The 14659-nt window shown below is 39.5% G+C and overlaps 1 protein-coding gene across 4 annotated transcripts in view; it reads right to left on the reverse strand.

Annotated features, from left to right (window-relative positions):
- The window catches only part of LOC117418293 (rab11 family-interacting protein 3-like), a 47181-nt gene extending 37806 nt beyond the window's left edge, over window positions 1-9375 (reverse strand). The window contains exons 1-2 of one of the 4 annotated variants that reach the window (XM_034031193.3): window positions 8976-9375; window positions 4772-7985 (exon numbers count right to left, since the gene is read on the reverse strand). In XM_034031193.3, coding sequence (XP_033887084.2) covers window positions 4772-6346 — 1575 coding nt within the window. In that variant the 5' untranslated portion in view covers window positions 6347-7985; window positions 8976-9375. The remainder of the gene's footprint in view (window positions 1-4771; window positions 7986-8975) is intronic. The other 3 variants (XM_034031192.3, XM_034031194.3, XM_059035651.1) reach the window with 3 other exon arrangements.
- Between the last annotated feature and the right edge of the window lie 5284 nt (window positions 9376-14659).

Below are 14659 nucleotides of genomic sequence, written 5' to 3' on the forward strand. Positions count from 1 at the left end.
ACTGAAGAACAGTCAGTGAAGCAAGCTGTAATGGTGTTCCAGAAATGCTGAAATAAAAAATGTTTAAAAAAAACCACGGAGATCTGCTAGTTTAGTGGAGCCAAATTAACAGCAGCGCAGTTTGTGGCAATCTGAAACAGCAGCAGCACATACAGGGGTATAGAAGCTGGGAATGTGGAATAAAAGATTGGTGACTGCTTGTGAAATCAAGGCAGTTATGGTCAGAGTAGTGTGTGACAAACAGATGGACATACAATGCCTAACAGCACTCTAGGGTCAGGTGAGGGGACAGGAGATGGCAGTACACAAGCCATCCAGCAATGGGAAAGGGGGCCCCCCTCCAGAAGTTCACAGTGTGTGATCACCACACATCCATTTCTCTTAATAGCCCTGAATAGTCTGGAGCAGTGTACAGTGTACCTTAATAGGGAGGCCAAGTGGTGCTTCACATCTGTGTTGTGAAATACAGGATTAACACATTCGTCGCAATTCCTATTGGGGAAACTGCCATCTTTATATTAGATTCTTTAAATTCAAAATTGTGTATTCATTTACTTAAGGTATAATCAAGAAAGTGGAGGCACTGACAACTCCACAAAGCAACTCTTTGTTCCGCTTCCATGGGATGATGACCTGCCCTAGCTGTGTTGCACAAACCATGAGTTAAATGCAGGTTCCATTACAAAACTGTTAGTCATGTTCTACTAGGTTGTGAAAAAAAAAAAAGTCATTATTTTAATTCTACTGCAAAACATCAAAAAAAAAAAAATGCTGCAGTCAGAGCCTTCACCAGGTCCAAAAACCCATCAAGAATTGGCAGTAAGTGTCCCCGAGTGGCTCGCCCAGTTAAAACGCTGCCGCTGGGAACGCAGGATGAGTCACACTGCTTGGACGGCGCCAGTTCGCATCCAAACTGTGCAAAGAGGCCAAACTTTGCTATTTTAGTATGCTGCTATTTCAGTATGCTGCAATTTGCGAGGTTGCACATGAATAAATGTGCCGTGGTAACACAATTTGCTACCAAGGGTGAATGACATTTGTTAATTTTACCCCATAAATGTGTTTCTGCAATGACAACTGTCATACCAGTCGGTCAACCAAAGAGTATTTTTGGGGTGGGTAAAATAAAAATTCCAGTCTAAATTGAAGAAGCAAAAAAAACAAAACAAAAAAAGGAGGCATGTTGTTTGGAGACATTTTACCAAAGTAGACAAAACACTTTGTAATAAATAAAAGACTGAGCTACATGACCAGCACAGGGACAGTGTTAAACCACCTGCACCTGACCAGCATGTATCCACCTACCTGCAGAGAGAGGCCCAGCTGCAAGCCTCAGGCTGTGTTGACTGCAAGACTGACAGTATGCCTTGCACAAGCAGCAGTAGCACTGGTAAATCACAATGAACCAGCACAGCTTGCTCCACCAAATGCTTTGTAGATTTAACTTGACTTTTAGTCAATGACATCCAATGATTTAATGTCTGCTCTGTACTACATTATTTATAAGGCTTCGTGTAGCAGAACAAATGCCAGGACCGGGAGGTATGTACCGTATGTTAATGTAAACATTTATTTACATTTTATAGAGGTCCAATAAAGAGTTTATCGATTCATTATATGTATATTATAAGGGCTTTAATTGCAGTTTTGAAATTGTTGGGCTTTATGCATACTATACTTCTATTACATCTCATGTTAATAAAAAAGAGCTACTTATTGAATCATTAAAATCGAGGACTAAGTTTTTTTCTTTGTTTGTTTGTTTGTTTTAAAAACATATTACTGGATTCTGCCAAGTCAACGACCAAGGGAGTTAAAGCTAGGGCTGCAACAAAGGGTACATTTTGACCTTCAAAAGGTTTGGAACACATTACTGAAGGAAGGTTCAAACCTTCTATGGTACTAATTTGCATAATTTACTGGTGATGTCACAATACTTGTTCATATTTGAAAACAAAGCTTTATTTCACATTTATTTTACTACTACTAAAAACATTAATAATAATAATAATAATATGAACTTACGCTTGTCAAGTGACCCCGGAGATTGGCTGTGCCAACAGACGCTTGCACAGTTTGCATTCAACTGTTTTTTCTGGACATTTAACAAAAAAAGTCCCCAACAGCAGAGGGTTAAGACATTTATTTCAATACAGCTAATGCTATGCAACGCTTTGCTGTCGAGATGGTGAATGAAGTAATTAAAGGTTTGCCTCTGGATAACACAAGCTGGAGGGGAAAGGGGCAGACAGTGCTCAGTTTTCAAAATTGAAATTTAGTGTTGGCGTACATTTTATGTTTCACACATATTCTACCATAGCACTTCTCTTACACGGTCTTGTACAGAACCGCTATAGGTACCGCCCCAGTGCTTTGGATACTATATACCCTGCTCCATACATGGCAGGGGCACCATGTAGACTTGCTACGCATACAGATTTGGTAATGGATTTTAAATTCAGGCAGAGGCGAAATTACAGGCATTATTGCAGAGGGAGTATTTAACACTAGGTAGATAGATTAGGTTTACAATTACGCATGCTTAAAATCCAAAGTAGAGCCCAGCACACAGTCACAATAATGAATCAAGTGCAGTTAACATATTTAATGATACAATTCAAAGCTGCTGTAGTACGTCCACTGTTTTGTCATTTCAAATCTTTGTATATGGGGATGACTTTGAAGCAACTTCTCTCTGAAGCATTCTTAGCAGCATTTTCTACAGCAGCCCGTCAGTCACACAAACAAAATACTCAGCCAAACAAAAACAGCTTAAAAAAGAAGGTAAGAAACATAGAAAATAATAGTAATTTGGTTTTGTAACTGCTGAACCCCAGATTATTAAAAGGACTTGTGTAACCCGTCAAGTTTCTCTGCATTTTGTATTACCAAAATTCGCACAAAGTAAGCACCATCAAATTCTGCAAAATATGTTTTTCTATATATATCATGCCGCCAAAAACCTATAAATACCTCCAATGTTTGGATTCAAACACAGGCTCCCTTGAGAAAGATATGTACAACATATTGAAACGTTGGGCAGCTGGCTCTTTGAACTAAAATAATAATATATATATATATATTTTAGCTCAAAGAGCCAGCTGCCCAACGTTTAAATATGTTGTACATATCTTTCTCAAGGGAGCCTGTGTTTGAATCAAAACATTGGAGGTATTTATAGGTTTTTGACGGCATGACAACTACTTGTTATTGTTTTCAAATCTGGAATCCAGGACTGGGAGCTGCTCGTTTCTAACCCTGCTCATTGTACAGGCACCAGTGTCTCGGCCGTTTCACATCCTGATGGCATGCGATTTACAGTCTTATTTAAAATAATACGGTAAAGAAATCTCATAAGCATTTCATTTCTATATATATATATTATTTTTTTTTCTTAGCAGACACCCTTATCCTGTGCGACTTACAATTGTTACAAGATATCACATTATTTTTACAAATTATAAATAGTGTACAACATTTTACAGCTATTTTTCGTCATCTAACACCTTGTCCCATGATGGCTAACTGGAACAATGCTGCAGCAGGGTGATCCTGGTTTCACATCCTGATAGCATGAGATTTAGTCTTATTTAAAATAATACGGTAAAGAAATCTCATAAGCATTTCATTTCTATCATTAAACATATTTGTCAATCTTCATGTTTTAACAGATTGTGCACATCCAATAAATCTAAACAATGCATGCGAGTCTGTGGCACACGCCCTTCATTATATTCTTCTGAACAAATAACTTCAAAGTTACAACAATGTTTAACTGAACTTTCTGCCATGCAAGTCACTAGAAGCCCATACAGGTACTCAGGATAAAGCCTAACTTGAGCCAGTCCAACCTTGACTGCCCTTAACCAACTCAAAAGAGACTGAACATGTGTACAGAGTATGACAGGGTACTCTTGAACAAACACCTGACACAGCTCTTAATCATGTCATTGTGCAGAGCCCCACACTATTACTGCTTGAATCCCAATGAACTGTACAGTACGGCCGAGACACTGGTGCCTGTACAATGAGCAGGGTTAGAAACGAGCAGCTCCCAGTCCTGGATTCCAGAACTACGCTTGTTTAGCCATTGAAATCATCAGCTGCAGACAATGTGAGCCTTGTAGCTTGGACAGCAACCAATAGCTAACTAATAATAAATGACTTGCAGACAGACAGATCATGAGACTAATTTGAAATGCAATACTGCTCATTTTACAAACACACTACACTAACTGGGTTTATTTTTCCAAGATTTACCATGATGGTAGTTTTGTTCCCCCACTGTGAAAATATAACTCCATGTCTAAAACAACAAATTAGTTTGCCATATAAGCAAACTGGACTGTCAACATCCAACAGTTTGGCTGCAATTCCAGGAGATTCCCAACCACTTTCAATACTGCCAGAAATGTGTTTCACAGGAAACTCACCACACCACACCTTTAGAAAACATAAAATACTTGGATTTCCATCCTCCCCAATGTGTTCCTTAAAAGACCCTGAGCCCTGAAACAAAAGGTAATGACTGTACAGCAGAAAATAACAGGCCGGCCACAGTGTCTAACTCTTTCAACACTGCAGACCTCCAGGTGTGTATGCTTTGATATGGATTTGATCTGCAGTTATACCAAATGTTTAACTTGCCATACATTTAAAACTAAACTATTAACACCACAGTCCTGGGGTTCTAGAAATTAATTATGCTACTCCCAGAATTAGGACAGCTATCCAAGTGGAATAATAATAATAATAATATCCAAAAGCATACCTGTTCTGCCCCATAGACGGTGGCAAACTGTACAAATTCCTCCATGCGAACAAAGCCATCCTGGTCCTGGTCCAACACGTCAAACACAGCTCTCAGTGGAGAGAGCTCCACTGCCTCCTCCCCCACAGCCAGGCTGCCCCCTGCAGTCAGTGCCCCCTCGGCCAGCAACTGACCCGGCAGGGCAGACACACACTCCAGAGACCGCACATTAGTCTGCAACAAACTTGGGGACGATTCCTGCTCTGAAACATCTAGAAGGTACTGGTCCAAAATGGGTTGGTCACAATGGACTACATCCTGGGACAAATCTGGGTCCAAAACTTCCTTTTCACGCATTACATCCAGGACAGAATTTTGGTCCAAAACAGTACTTTCGAACAGTATATTCTGGGATAACCTCTGGTCCAAAACTGTTTCTCCATGCACTGCATCTGGACACAAACCTTGCTCGTCATGCAACTGGTCGAGAGATAAATTCTGATTGAAATCTACATTTCCGTGCACTTTTTCTTGGGATAACAAATTTTGGTCCAAACCTGGTTCGCAATGCGCTAAACCCTGCAATACATTCTCACCACAATCTTGTTGGTCATGCATTTGATCACAATATAATAACTCCTGACCTGAAGACAATTCAGCACTTTGGGTTTCTGATGATACAGCAGTTTCTAGAGCCTGGGGCTGGAGTCCAGCCTTCCTGTTGGAGCCCCCCTGTGCCCAGTCTTCTTGGTGGGGTGGTAGGAAGCCATCCTGTCCCAAGTCAACAGGCTTGGGAGTTTCCTGTTCAACAGGACTTGAATCCACTTGTCCAGTGTGGTGCAGAGCAGGATCTAGCAGACTGAGGAAGCTGGTTTGGTTTTGCTCATGTGATGTGGGCTCCATTGCCCGTGTGTGGACTGGGCTATCCTGGAAGGGCTCCAAGACTGAAGTCAAAGGGTGTGAGGGAGAGCTGGGGGAGCCCCGGATTTTGTTACTCATTCCAAGTAGATCCATCACCGGCTCTTGAAATGAACATTTGTCTGTCGTTTCAGATAACAAGGTTTCCTCGTGTGATGAAAACGTAAAGCCCTCATCTTGGGATATAAACGACAGCTCTGTGTTGATATCTAGCAGATTGATCCCACTGTGCAGGGAGATATCTGCTTGGGATTGCAGGACTGTATTCAGGGGCAAGCCTTTCTCACAATTCAGGGAAGAGATTTCACTTTGCAGCGAAGGAGTGTCACTACTAAACACAGAGCTATTGTCATGGAAACTGATGAGCGCCACCTGGCCAGCGTGGTTAATATCCGGGTCCTGTTTGGAATGTCTCTCCCATTGCAGTACAGGGCAGTCTGGCCCTTTATCCCAGGACAAGATCTGGTCCACGCTAGGGTACCTGGAGTGCCGAAAAAAGTCTTCTAAATTTAAGGCATTGTCCTGGAGCATTTCCCCAAACTTGAGGGATACCAGCTCTTTCTCTCCTTGGATAAAGTCCAGCCCAGACTCTGGACTCTCCTTGAGAATATCCCCCATGTTCTGCTCCAATTCCCAGTCTGGATGCCCACCTGGGCTTGATAACAGGACCTGCTCCATTTTAATTATAGCAATTTCTGATTTGTAAAATCCAAGGATGATAATTAACCAATAAATTGAAAATGAGATCCCAGTATGTACAAAAACAAACTAAACATTCTAAACGCATCTCTTTTGACAAACACAAAGCTCGGCTTATTTTTCAGTGGCCCATTCTGTGATTTTCCTTTGTTGTGTTAATACAGGTTTTACAAAGTAACCCACCCTGCCTTCGCTGTATTGTTATGAGTCACTGGCACCTGTGTCATGGGCTTCCCGAACGCAAATCACTGCATTCCCATCTCCAGTCTGTTTGCATGCCTGCCACATGTTAATATAAACACGGTTGTAATGCCGATAGCTCCTCCTTCCTTTAAAACACACACAAACTCCCTTGTGCGCTCTCCCCGATTGAGCACACAGGTTGGACGTCCGCTGTTTTTTTTTGTTTTTTGTTTTTCCTTTTCAAGTTAAAACTTCAATTTGCTGATCGTCTGCAAAGGAAGCACATCATGCTACCAGAAGCTTCAATTTACCATACTGGCCTCAATGTGTTACATATGTCCCTCATGTTTAGACTGTCCCTTAATTATAACATTTCCTGTAGTTTGTTCACCCTTCTCAAACTGCATGGCTCGTTTTCTCCTTTTTCTGAAATGTTTTCAACAGTCCTTTAGTTAAAACAAAAAATAAAAATAAAGTCCATGATGGCATTTTTGATAATGTCAGGTTGTTAATGTCATTGTTACTTGATTGGTATTTACTCAATACAGTGCAAGTTCTAGTGTGGTCAACCTTGCTATTTTTGTTTGCTCCACTGTATGGTAAGACTTTAACACAGAGAATTCCGTCATTCTACCGCTGCTTGGTTAACTGCATTATAAATATGTTGTGAAAATAATATGGGTTGAATTTTGGTGCGGTATAAATATTTAATAATATTGTGTATATCCATCATGCCCGTTGCCTAGCACCGCTTGCTGTACGCCAAAACCGATCACACATTAAAAGTTGGATGGGTTCGTACTTCCCGAATCCATCACCCTAAATAAATAAATAGTCGACATTGCAGAGTTTACTGCTGATCTCCAGTGCAGCGTCGCAAAATGATCCATGCAACAGTAAACCATGAGTTACGCCATGTAATGGTTTATTGTATTAAATAAATGTGTGTGTTTCCCCACCACCCCCAGAAGGTAACACTGTAATTTACATCCCAGACGAGAGCATCACTCGTGCCGGTGGAAAAATCAAAATAGCACAGTATTCACGTTCATTGTTGGACCGACTTTCCACCTTGGCACTGCAAACGTCCTTCAGGTTTCATCAAGATCTGCGCTACAGTCATCATTATTTACATGGACTCAACCAGCTCAGATTCTTGTGGTCGCCCCCCGACTGTGCCATCCTCGATCCATCCACCTGTTTTATTTCAATTCCATTAGTAAAGGAATCCGTGTGTCCAGTTCCTTCAATCCGCATCCGGTTGTTTTAGTTAACTCTTCTTCGTTTGATAAACACAATTGTATGTTCTCCTTGTTTTAGTTTATTCCCTAAATACTTTGTAACCTCCCGTCTCCTTTCAGCAGTCTCTCCGCCATCGCCAGCAGCATACAGCACTGACGTCACTGCCCCACACTGCGCACGCGCACGCCGCAGTCTACCGACAGAAAAAAAAGGTTTGAAACATGTTCACTACACAGTGCGCTTAAAGGGGAAGGGAGGGAGGCCAGCCAGTCAACCAACCAAATAACACACCTAGTGAGAAGGAAGGAAAAAATAAAAAATAAAACACGGGCCCTCAAAGATAAAAAACAAAAAAAATAGATAAAAACTGTCGATTAAGGTTATGCATGAAATAAACATAGGCTTGTTTCCACAATGATTGATTCTGCAGACAGCCCCTAACCCTAAATAATGTGTCAAATGGTATTTCTGTATAGTCATCATTTGAATTGAAGTCCCACACACGAACCCCTCCAATGACTGGAGTATGACATTGTTATTCAAAGTATATGCAACTTATCAGAATCTGTTGGTTCTTTTTTAGGACCTAAATAAATAGGCAGAAATAGCCCCGAGTCACGTACTCAAATGTTATCCACCATGCAGAACGACTGGACCTGACAGTTCATTTTCAACATCCTCAAACACACATTCGTAATCTGTACTTTTACGCCACCCAGTGGAATTGGTTGTTAATGGTATGAATTTGAAAAGCTATGGGCAAACTGTTAAGTATGAAAAAAGGAAACTAACTACCCCAAACTCACACGACAAGTGCTCTTGCGGGGAACCCATATGAAGAAAAACTAAACAGTATGTATAGTGATACCTGTATAGCCACTTGTAATGCAGTATAACAACATTGATATTTCTAAAATAGGATTTATCATATATATTGTTTCATATCCGTAAACGTCTCAAACTCTGCTGGTAGTACAAAATAAGCAATGGCAATATGTATGCTTTAGCAATTCAATAATCAAGCCGACTGACACTGCGCCAACACAACCTTATGTGTCGTTTTGTAACTAGTTAGCTAGTTAAACGATTCTCCAAAACGAATCCCTAAGAGAAGACAGCATGTGTGTCTTACAAACATTATTACATTCAACAAAAAAAAAAAACACATTGTTTTAAGACGTACCAGTAAGTGTTTTGTGTCGGCTTGTAATAACTCCATCCTTACGCACAGCGGCTCCCCGTACGGCTCGTGGTAAATAATCCTTGTCACCTGTTTTGGGTCACACACTAATTAACATGTCGTTATAGAATATAATGGTTATGTATGATACTGACATTTAACCGGGGTGTGCACCATGTAATGTTAACAAAATCCACTTCTGTTAATAGAAATAATATCACAAAAAACTACAGAAGGGATTGGAATTATTAAAAATAATCCTACACCAGGTGTGTGTATCTGTGATATTCTGCCCTAGTGACCGGTGTCATGTTATTTTCAGTTACGCGGTAAAAAGTCGTGTTCGCTCATGCCTGAACAATGCCTAAACAATTTCCGTTAAGAAAGCAGGGAGGTACCCATTCATATCTGGTACTTAAGCTGTATTCGGTCTTTTACATCTTTTTTAATTGATTTTTTTTTTTTTTGAGAAATTGATGGTCTGTTTCCAGTTTAAGTTTGCAAAAAAAGTATAATGAATGGTAAATGTACCTCTTTTTAACAATAGGGAAACATCAGATCGGAATTGATTGCACCTGTACCAAAATCTGCCAGCATACCACTTTCAACAACGTATCACTTTCTGATATTACACAGGTCAAGTTTTGGTACGCACACCACATTGCTGCAATTATTGTATGTGTATAGAGCAGCTGTGTAAATATAGTAAATGTAATCTATAAATATGTATTGTCTCTCGCTGAATATATTATATCACTGACAAGTGCTATTGTGGGCAATAATAAACAAGAGTAACAGTAATAGGATTTTGGATTTGTCTTTTTATTTAAAATGTAACAAGTGTGGGACTTTTGTTTTGAAGTGTTTATTTCAGATGTCATGAAAGCACATATGGTCTGACATCATGTTTTGTCAATGCAAATGGCTACTGATATTTAATATTTTTAGTCTGAGGTTTGCAAAAATTTCAGAATATGCTCCAGTAAAAACCCAACTGTATAAATGGGTAATTGTATATAAAAATGTGATATCTTGTAACAATTGTAAGTCGCCCTGGATAAGGGTGTCTGCTAAGAAATAATAATACTACACTTACAGTAAATACATCATTCCAATGCTGCTAACTTTCACAATGGAATAAGCACAATAGCAACAACAAGCAGCCTGTTGATATACACATTGTTTCATTTTATTACAGGACCTAATAAGAGATCTACATCCCTATACATGAATCCTCAAGGTACAAAATGACCATTTCAAAATGCAATGCTTGCCTGTCTTTGGACATTAGCGAATCAAGAGTCCTACAGAGACAGGTTTAACACCAGCAAATCTCTAATATTCCCACATACTCATGAGGTGTGTTCCCTATATTTAAACACCTTGCATACAAGATTTCCTGGCCATGCTGTCAATGAATTTGAACAGGGTTTTCTGGCACCTAAAACACTGTGTGCAGGTGATGGATGCCACACACCCATTGCAAGGCCACCGAATGTTGAAAACCCAGATTCCTATTTCAACAGAAAGCACTTCTACTGTCAGTCTCACTGCTTTTGTGACAATACTGCATGTTTTGTTCATGTGAATGTGGGGCATCCTGGAAGCTGGCATGATGCTTGAGTTTTTCGCATGACAGAGGTGGCAAGAGTCCTTCAGGAACACCCACAATCTCTTCTACCAGATGGTAGGCACATCAGTGGTGATGCTGCATATCCACTGTCACAATACCTGTTGACCCCATTCATGACAATGGACATTTAACTGTACAACAAAAGAGATTTAACAATTTTTGATTGTGAATGAGAGATGGATGGTGTGATGGTGGGTTCCAGGCTGGTGAGGCATGGTGTATTAAGTGTTTCAGTTTGAAATAATCATAATGAAATAAAAAGCACATCAGCTGCCTTTTAAACATGCTTGAACAGTAAGTATATTCTACTTGTCAAATATTCAAAATATTTCTTACCAGATTGAATCCTTTCCTTCACTTCAAAAGATACAAGAAAATGGATGGTTGTGATGTCATCAGTGAGCTGGATTTCACTTTTTACCATTCTTGAGTGCTCTTTCTTACCACATGTACCTTATACAAACCATTTCAATATATGACACAGCTGTATTAATTCAACGCATCATTAATTTAGTATGCGTTGTAACCATGTAATCGTTATCCATGTAATCATTATCCCTGTAATCTTTTTAATACAAGTGTGGTTGTTTTGTATTGTTTACACTAAATTTGTATTAATTATTGCTTCAAAAATTGTGCTGTATATTTGAATATATAGGTTATATTAAAATGTCGTCTTTTAATAAAATACACAATTGACCATTTTTTCCATTCCAAACACAGAAATGATATATATTTAAATAGCTGTTAAGCATGGACTCTATAGATTGCGTTTTGTTTGACACTTAATTGTTTTACCAGTATGCACATACAGCAAGTCCAATATCTTGGTTATCTTACACTTTTCTGTGTTTTGCTATCAGCGGTTTGCTGACAGCAAAACGTCTTAATGGTCTCTGAACAGACTGTGAGGCTCAAATGGGGGTGCTGTTAGAATGGTATATCAGCCAGTTATGCACATTGCATGTAGTAAGATAAAGGTACACTGAAATCTTATTTCATTCACTGAAGTTGTAAAAACAAACAAAGCCAAATGTATTCTAAAACCAAAACTTAAATGGTTTGCTGTCTATACAAATTCAGCATGTTAAATATTTGTTTTTATTCCCGTGTTCAAAATGAAATAGTAAATATTCTTTAATAACAAGAACGAGATGTTTAAATCGGTTGTTTCTGATTAGCCTACACAGCAGCCCCCCCCCCCCCCCCCTCTTAAAAATAAAGACAAACAAAGGAGTTGAAAGGTCAAATCATACAGGCAGGCACCGTATTCAAGAAGTGTGGCATCACAAAGATCAGAAGAAAAAGACTACAAACCAGATAAACCTGTCGTTTTAGCTACAGTTTGCAGAAAAAAAAATGTTCAAAGGCAGTCTAAAGTATTTTGTTTAGCGATGTTCAGTTTTAGAGAAAGTGAGTATTTATTTTTCAACCGATTACTTGGGTACACAACATCGTATGAAAAAAAGTTTCAAGAAATAAAATGTAGGTATTAATTGATATTTTTTAAAGATGCAAGCCCACTTTTTTGTTTAAAAAAATAAATTTACAGTACCATCCGATCTGTGTTCATTTACATGCTCGCTCAGCTACACAATACAAATCTCATTCGCTGACCTACATAGCGACAAGTAAATGCTGCGTGAAACGCAACCAAACAATTTATAGATACTCGCATATTTGTATTTTCAGTGCATGACATACTGCATTTTTAAAGGAAATAAGTGCCTAACCAAATGTGTTTTTACATTCACTTCCAAGATTTCAGTTTTGTTCAAGTTCACGATTTTCACTATTTCCGTGACCTGTAACAAAATCGTATCCTTAATCATAGATGATGTAGCCAGATTGCTGACAAAGGAACTACGTCATCACGTAGCAGGAATTAACTGGATCACAGCCATTCATTTTTGCCTTCAAAGTATTGTCTTCCTGAAGCTCCAAGGGATCAGGGTGATGAATTACCTGGACAACTGGTTGATTTGTTCCCAGTCCCAGGAAGGAGCAGTGACCCACACAGCAATTGACGGAGCATCTGTCGAGGCTGGGTCTCGCCCTCAACGATGCAAAAAGTTAATTAATACCGGTGCAGAGTACGGTCTACTTGGGTCTCCGGCTGGATTCCCTTATGATGCAAGCCTACCTGTCGGACGACAGAGTAGCTGTCATTTGCAGAGATGCTAAGGGATGACTATCCCAAAGAGTGAGACTTCCAGTCCCAAAAAGTGAGACTTTCCAGCTCGTGTGCAGTCATTGCTTAAGGCAGGGACTCATCTGTGGGCCAGGTTTTTAACCCAACCAGCACTCGTTTATTTTATAATGTACACTTCTTAATATTGCATATGAAACACTTGATGTACAGTAATGCTATTTCCATGTGCATGTTATTAATGATACAAATATCTACCACTACAAATAATCATTCTGAAATACTTTATTGATCAGTAGTGTGGAGTAGTGGTTAGGGCTCTGGACTCTTGACCAGAGGGTCATGGGTTCAATCCCTGGTGGGGGACACTGCTGCTGTACCCTTGAGCAAGGTACTTTACCTAGATTGCTCCAGTAAAAACCCAACTGTATAAATGGGGTAATTGTATGTAAAAAATAATGTGATATCTTGTAACAATTGTAAGTCGCCCTGGATAAGGGCGTCTGCTAAGAAATAAATAAATAATAATAATCAGTGAGGGGAGTCGAAACTGATACAAACGGAATGCGTTGCTGCAATGACACTGCTCTGCTATTTGCGAGGTGTGTTTCACTTTCCAGATGACGAGTAACATCTTTTTCCCTCTTTTTTTTGTTCTCAGTTTCATATCAGTTCAAATATATTGTGCAAAAAAGGTTATATCTAGTGTATTTACCCCACCCAAACAAAGAAACTGCATTTCCACTTCATTACAAGCTAAGAAAACACCCATATTGGTTACTCTTATACAACTGGGAGAGGATTACAGTACAACCAATGATAATGATACTCCATTTTCAATATACATATATCAAGCAGCTATAAGGCACGATGGTGTTTTCACAAAAACGACTGCCATTTGTTGGTTGGAGTTGATTTTAGTGTGTTCATTCCACCACGTCCATTTGGGTCGTACTTGCCATCACGCCTTTAGCAGTACACTTCTGAATGTTTATCAGCAGAAGTTTTCAACGTGATAAATTCAGAAGTGAAATCGGTGTTGCTCAACAGCACTTGAAACAGTTGCTGTTTAATTCACTCCTCAAGCCCCACTCGGACTCTACTGTACAATGCTTCAGTTTTGTCACAAAGGTTTGCGGCTGACCTAGTGCTACTGTAGCAAGCATAAAAACTGGCTTTCCTGTTAAGTGGGAAACAGAGAACCTCCTTTAAAACACAGAATAAATGTGTTGGTGTGATAACACTATGTAACACAATTTTTCTTCCTAGGTAGTAAGTGTTATTTCCTAATTGCTTATGCCTCAAAAATATAGAAAATGGCTATTATTCCCCACAAACTTTGCTTTTGTGACCAGGACAGTGATATTTTGAAATGTACCTATTTCCAATGAGAAAACGGGCGAATGTGTCTTTTCGTTCACATAAAGTCAGAAAAAAACAACATATGAATCCAAATTAACATGTATTTATACTAAAGTAATACAAAAATGACTACAAAAGATTTAGAAGTGAGTAGTTTTTCGAGATTTACGATTATACTGTAAATCACTTTCACGAATCAGCCCCCAAATGTAGTCTCCCATCATGTTCTCGTTATACTGTCCTTGGTAGCGGCGTTCAAAGTCCAGTATATCCTGGTGGAAGCACTCGTCTTGCTCCTCCGAGTACGCTCCCATGTTCTCCTTGAATTTATCAAGATGAGCATCAAGGATATGGACTTTGAGGGACATCCTACAGCCCATTGTGCCGTAGTTCTTCACCAGAGTCTCAACCAGCTCCACATAGTTTTCGGCCTTGTGATTGCCCAGGAAGCCCCGAACCACTGCGACAAAGCTGTTCCAAGCCGCTTTCTCCTTACTAGTGAGCTTCTTGGGGAATTCATTGCACTCCAGGATCTTCTTTATC

Source organism: Acipenser ruthenus, chromosome 13 (genome assembly GCF_902713425.1).
Source record: "Acipenser ruthenus chromosome 13, fAciRut3.2 maternal haplotype, whole genome shotgun sequence".
Classification (NCBI taxonomy): domain Eukaryota; kingdom Metazoa; phylum Chordata; class Actinopteri; order Acipenseriformes; family Acipenseridae; genus Acipenser; species Acipenser ruthenus.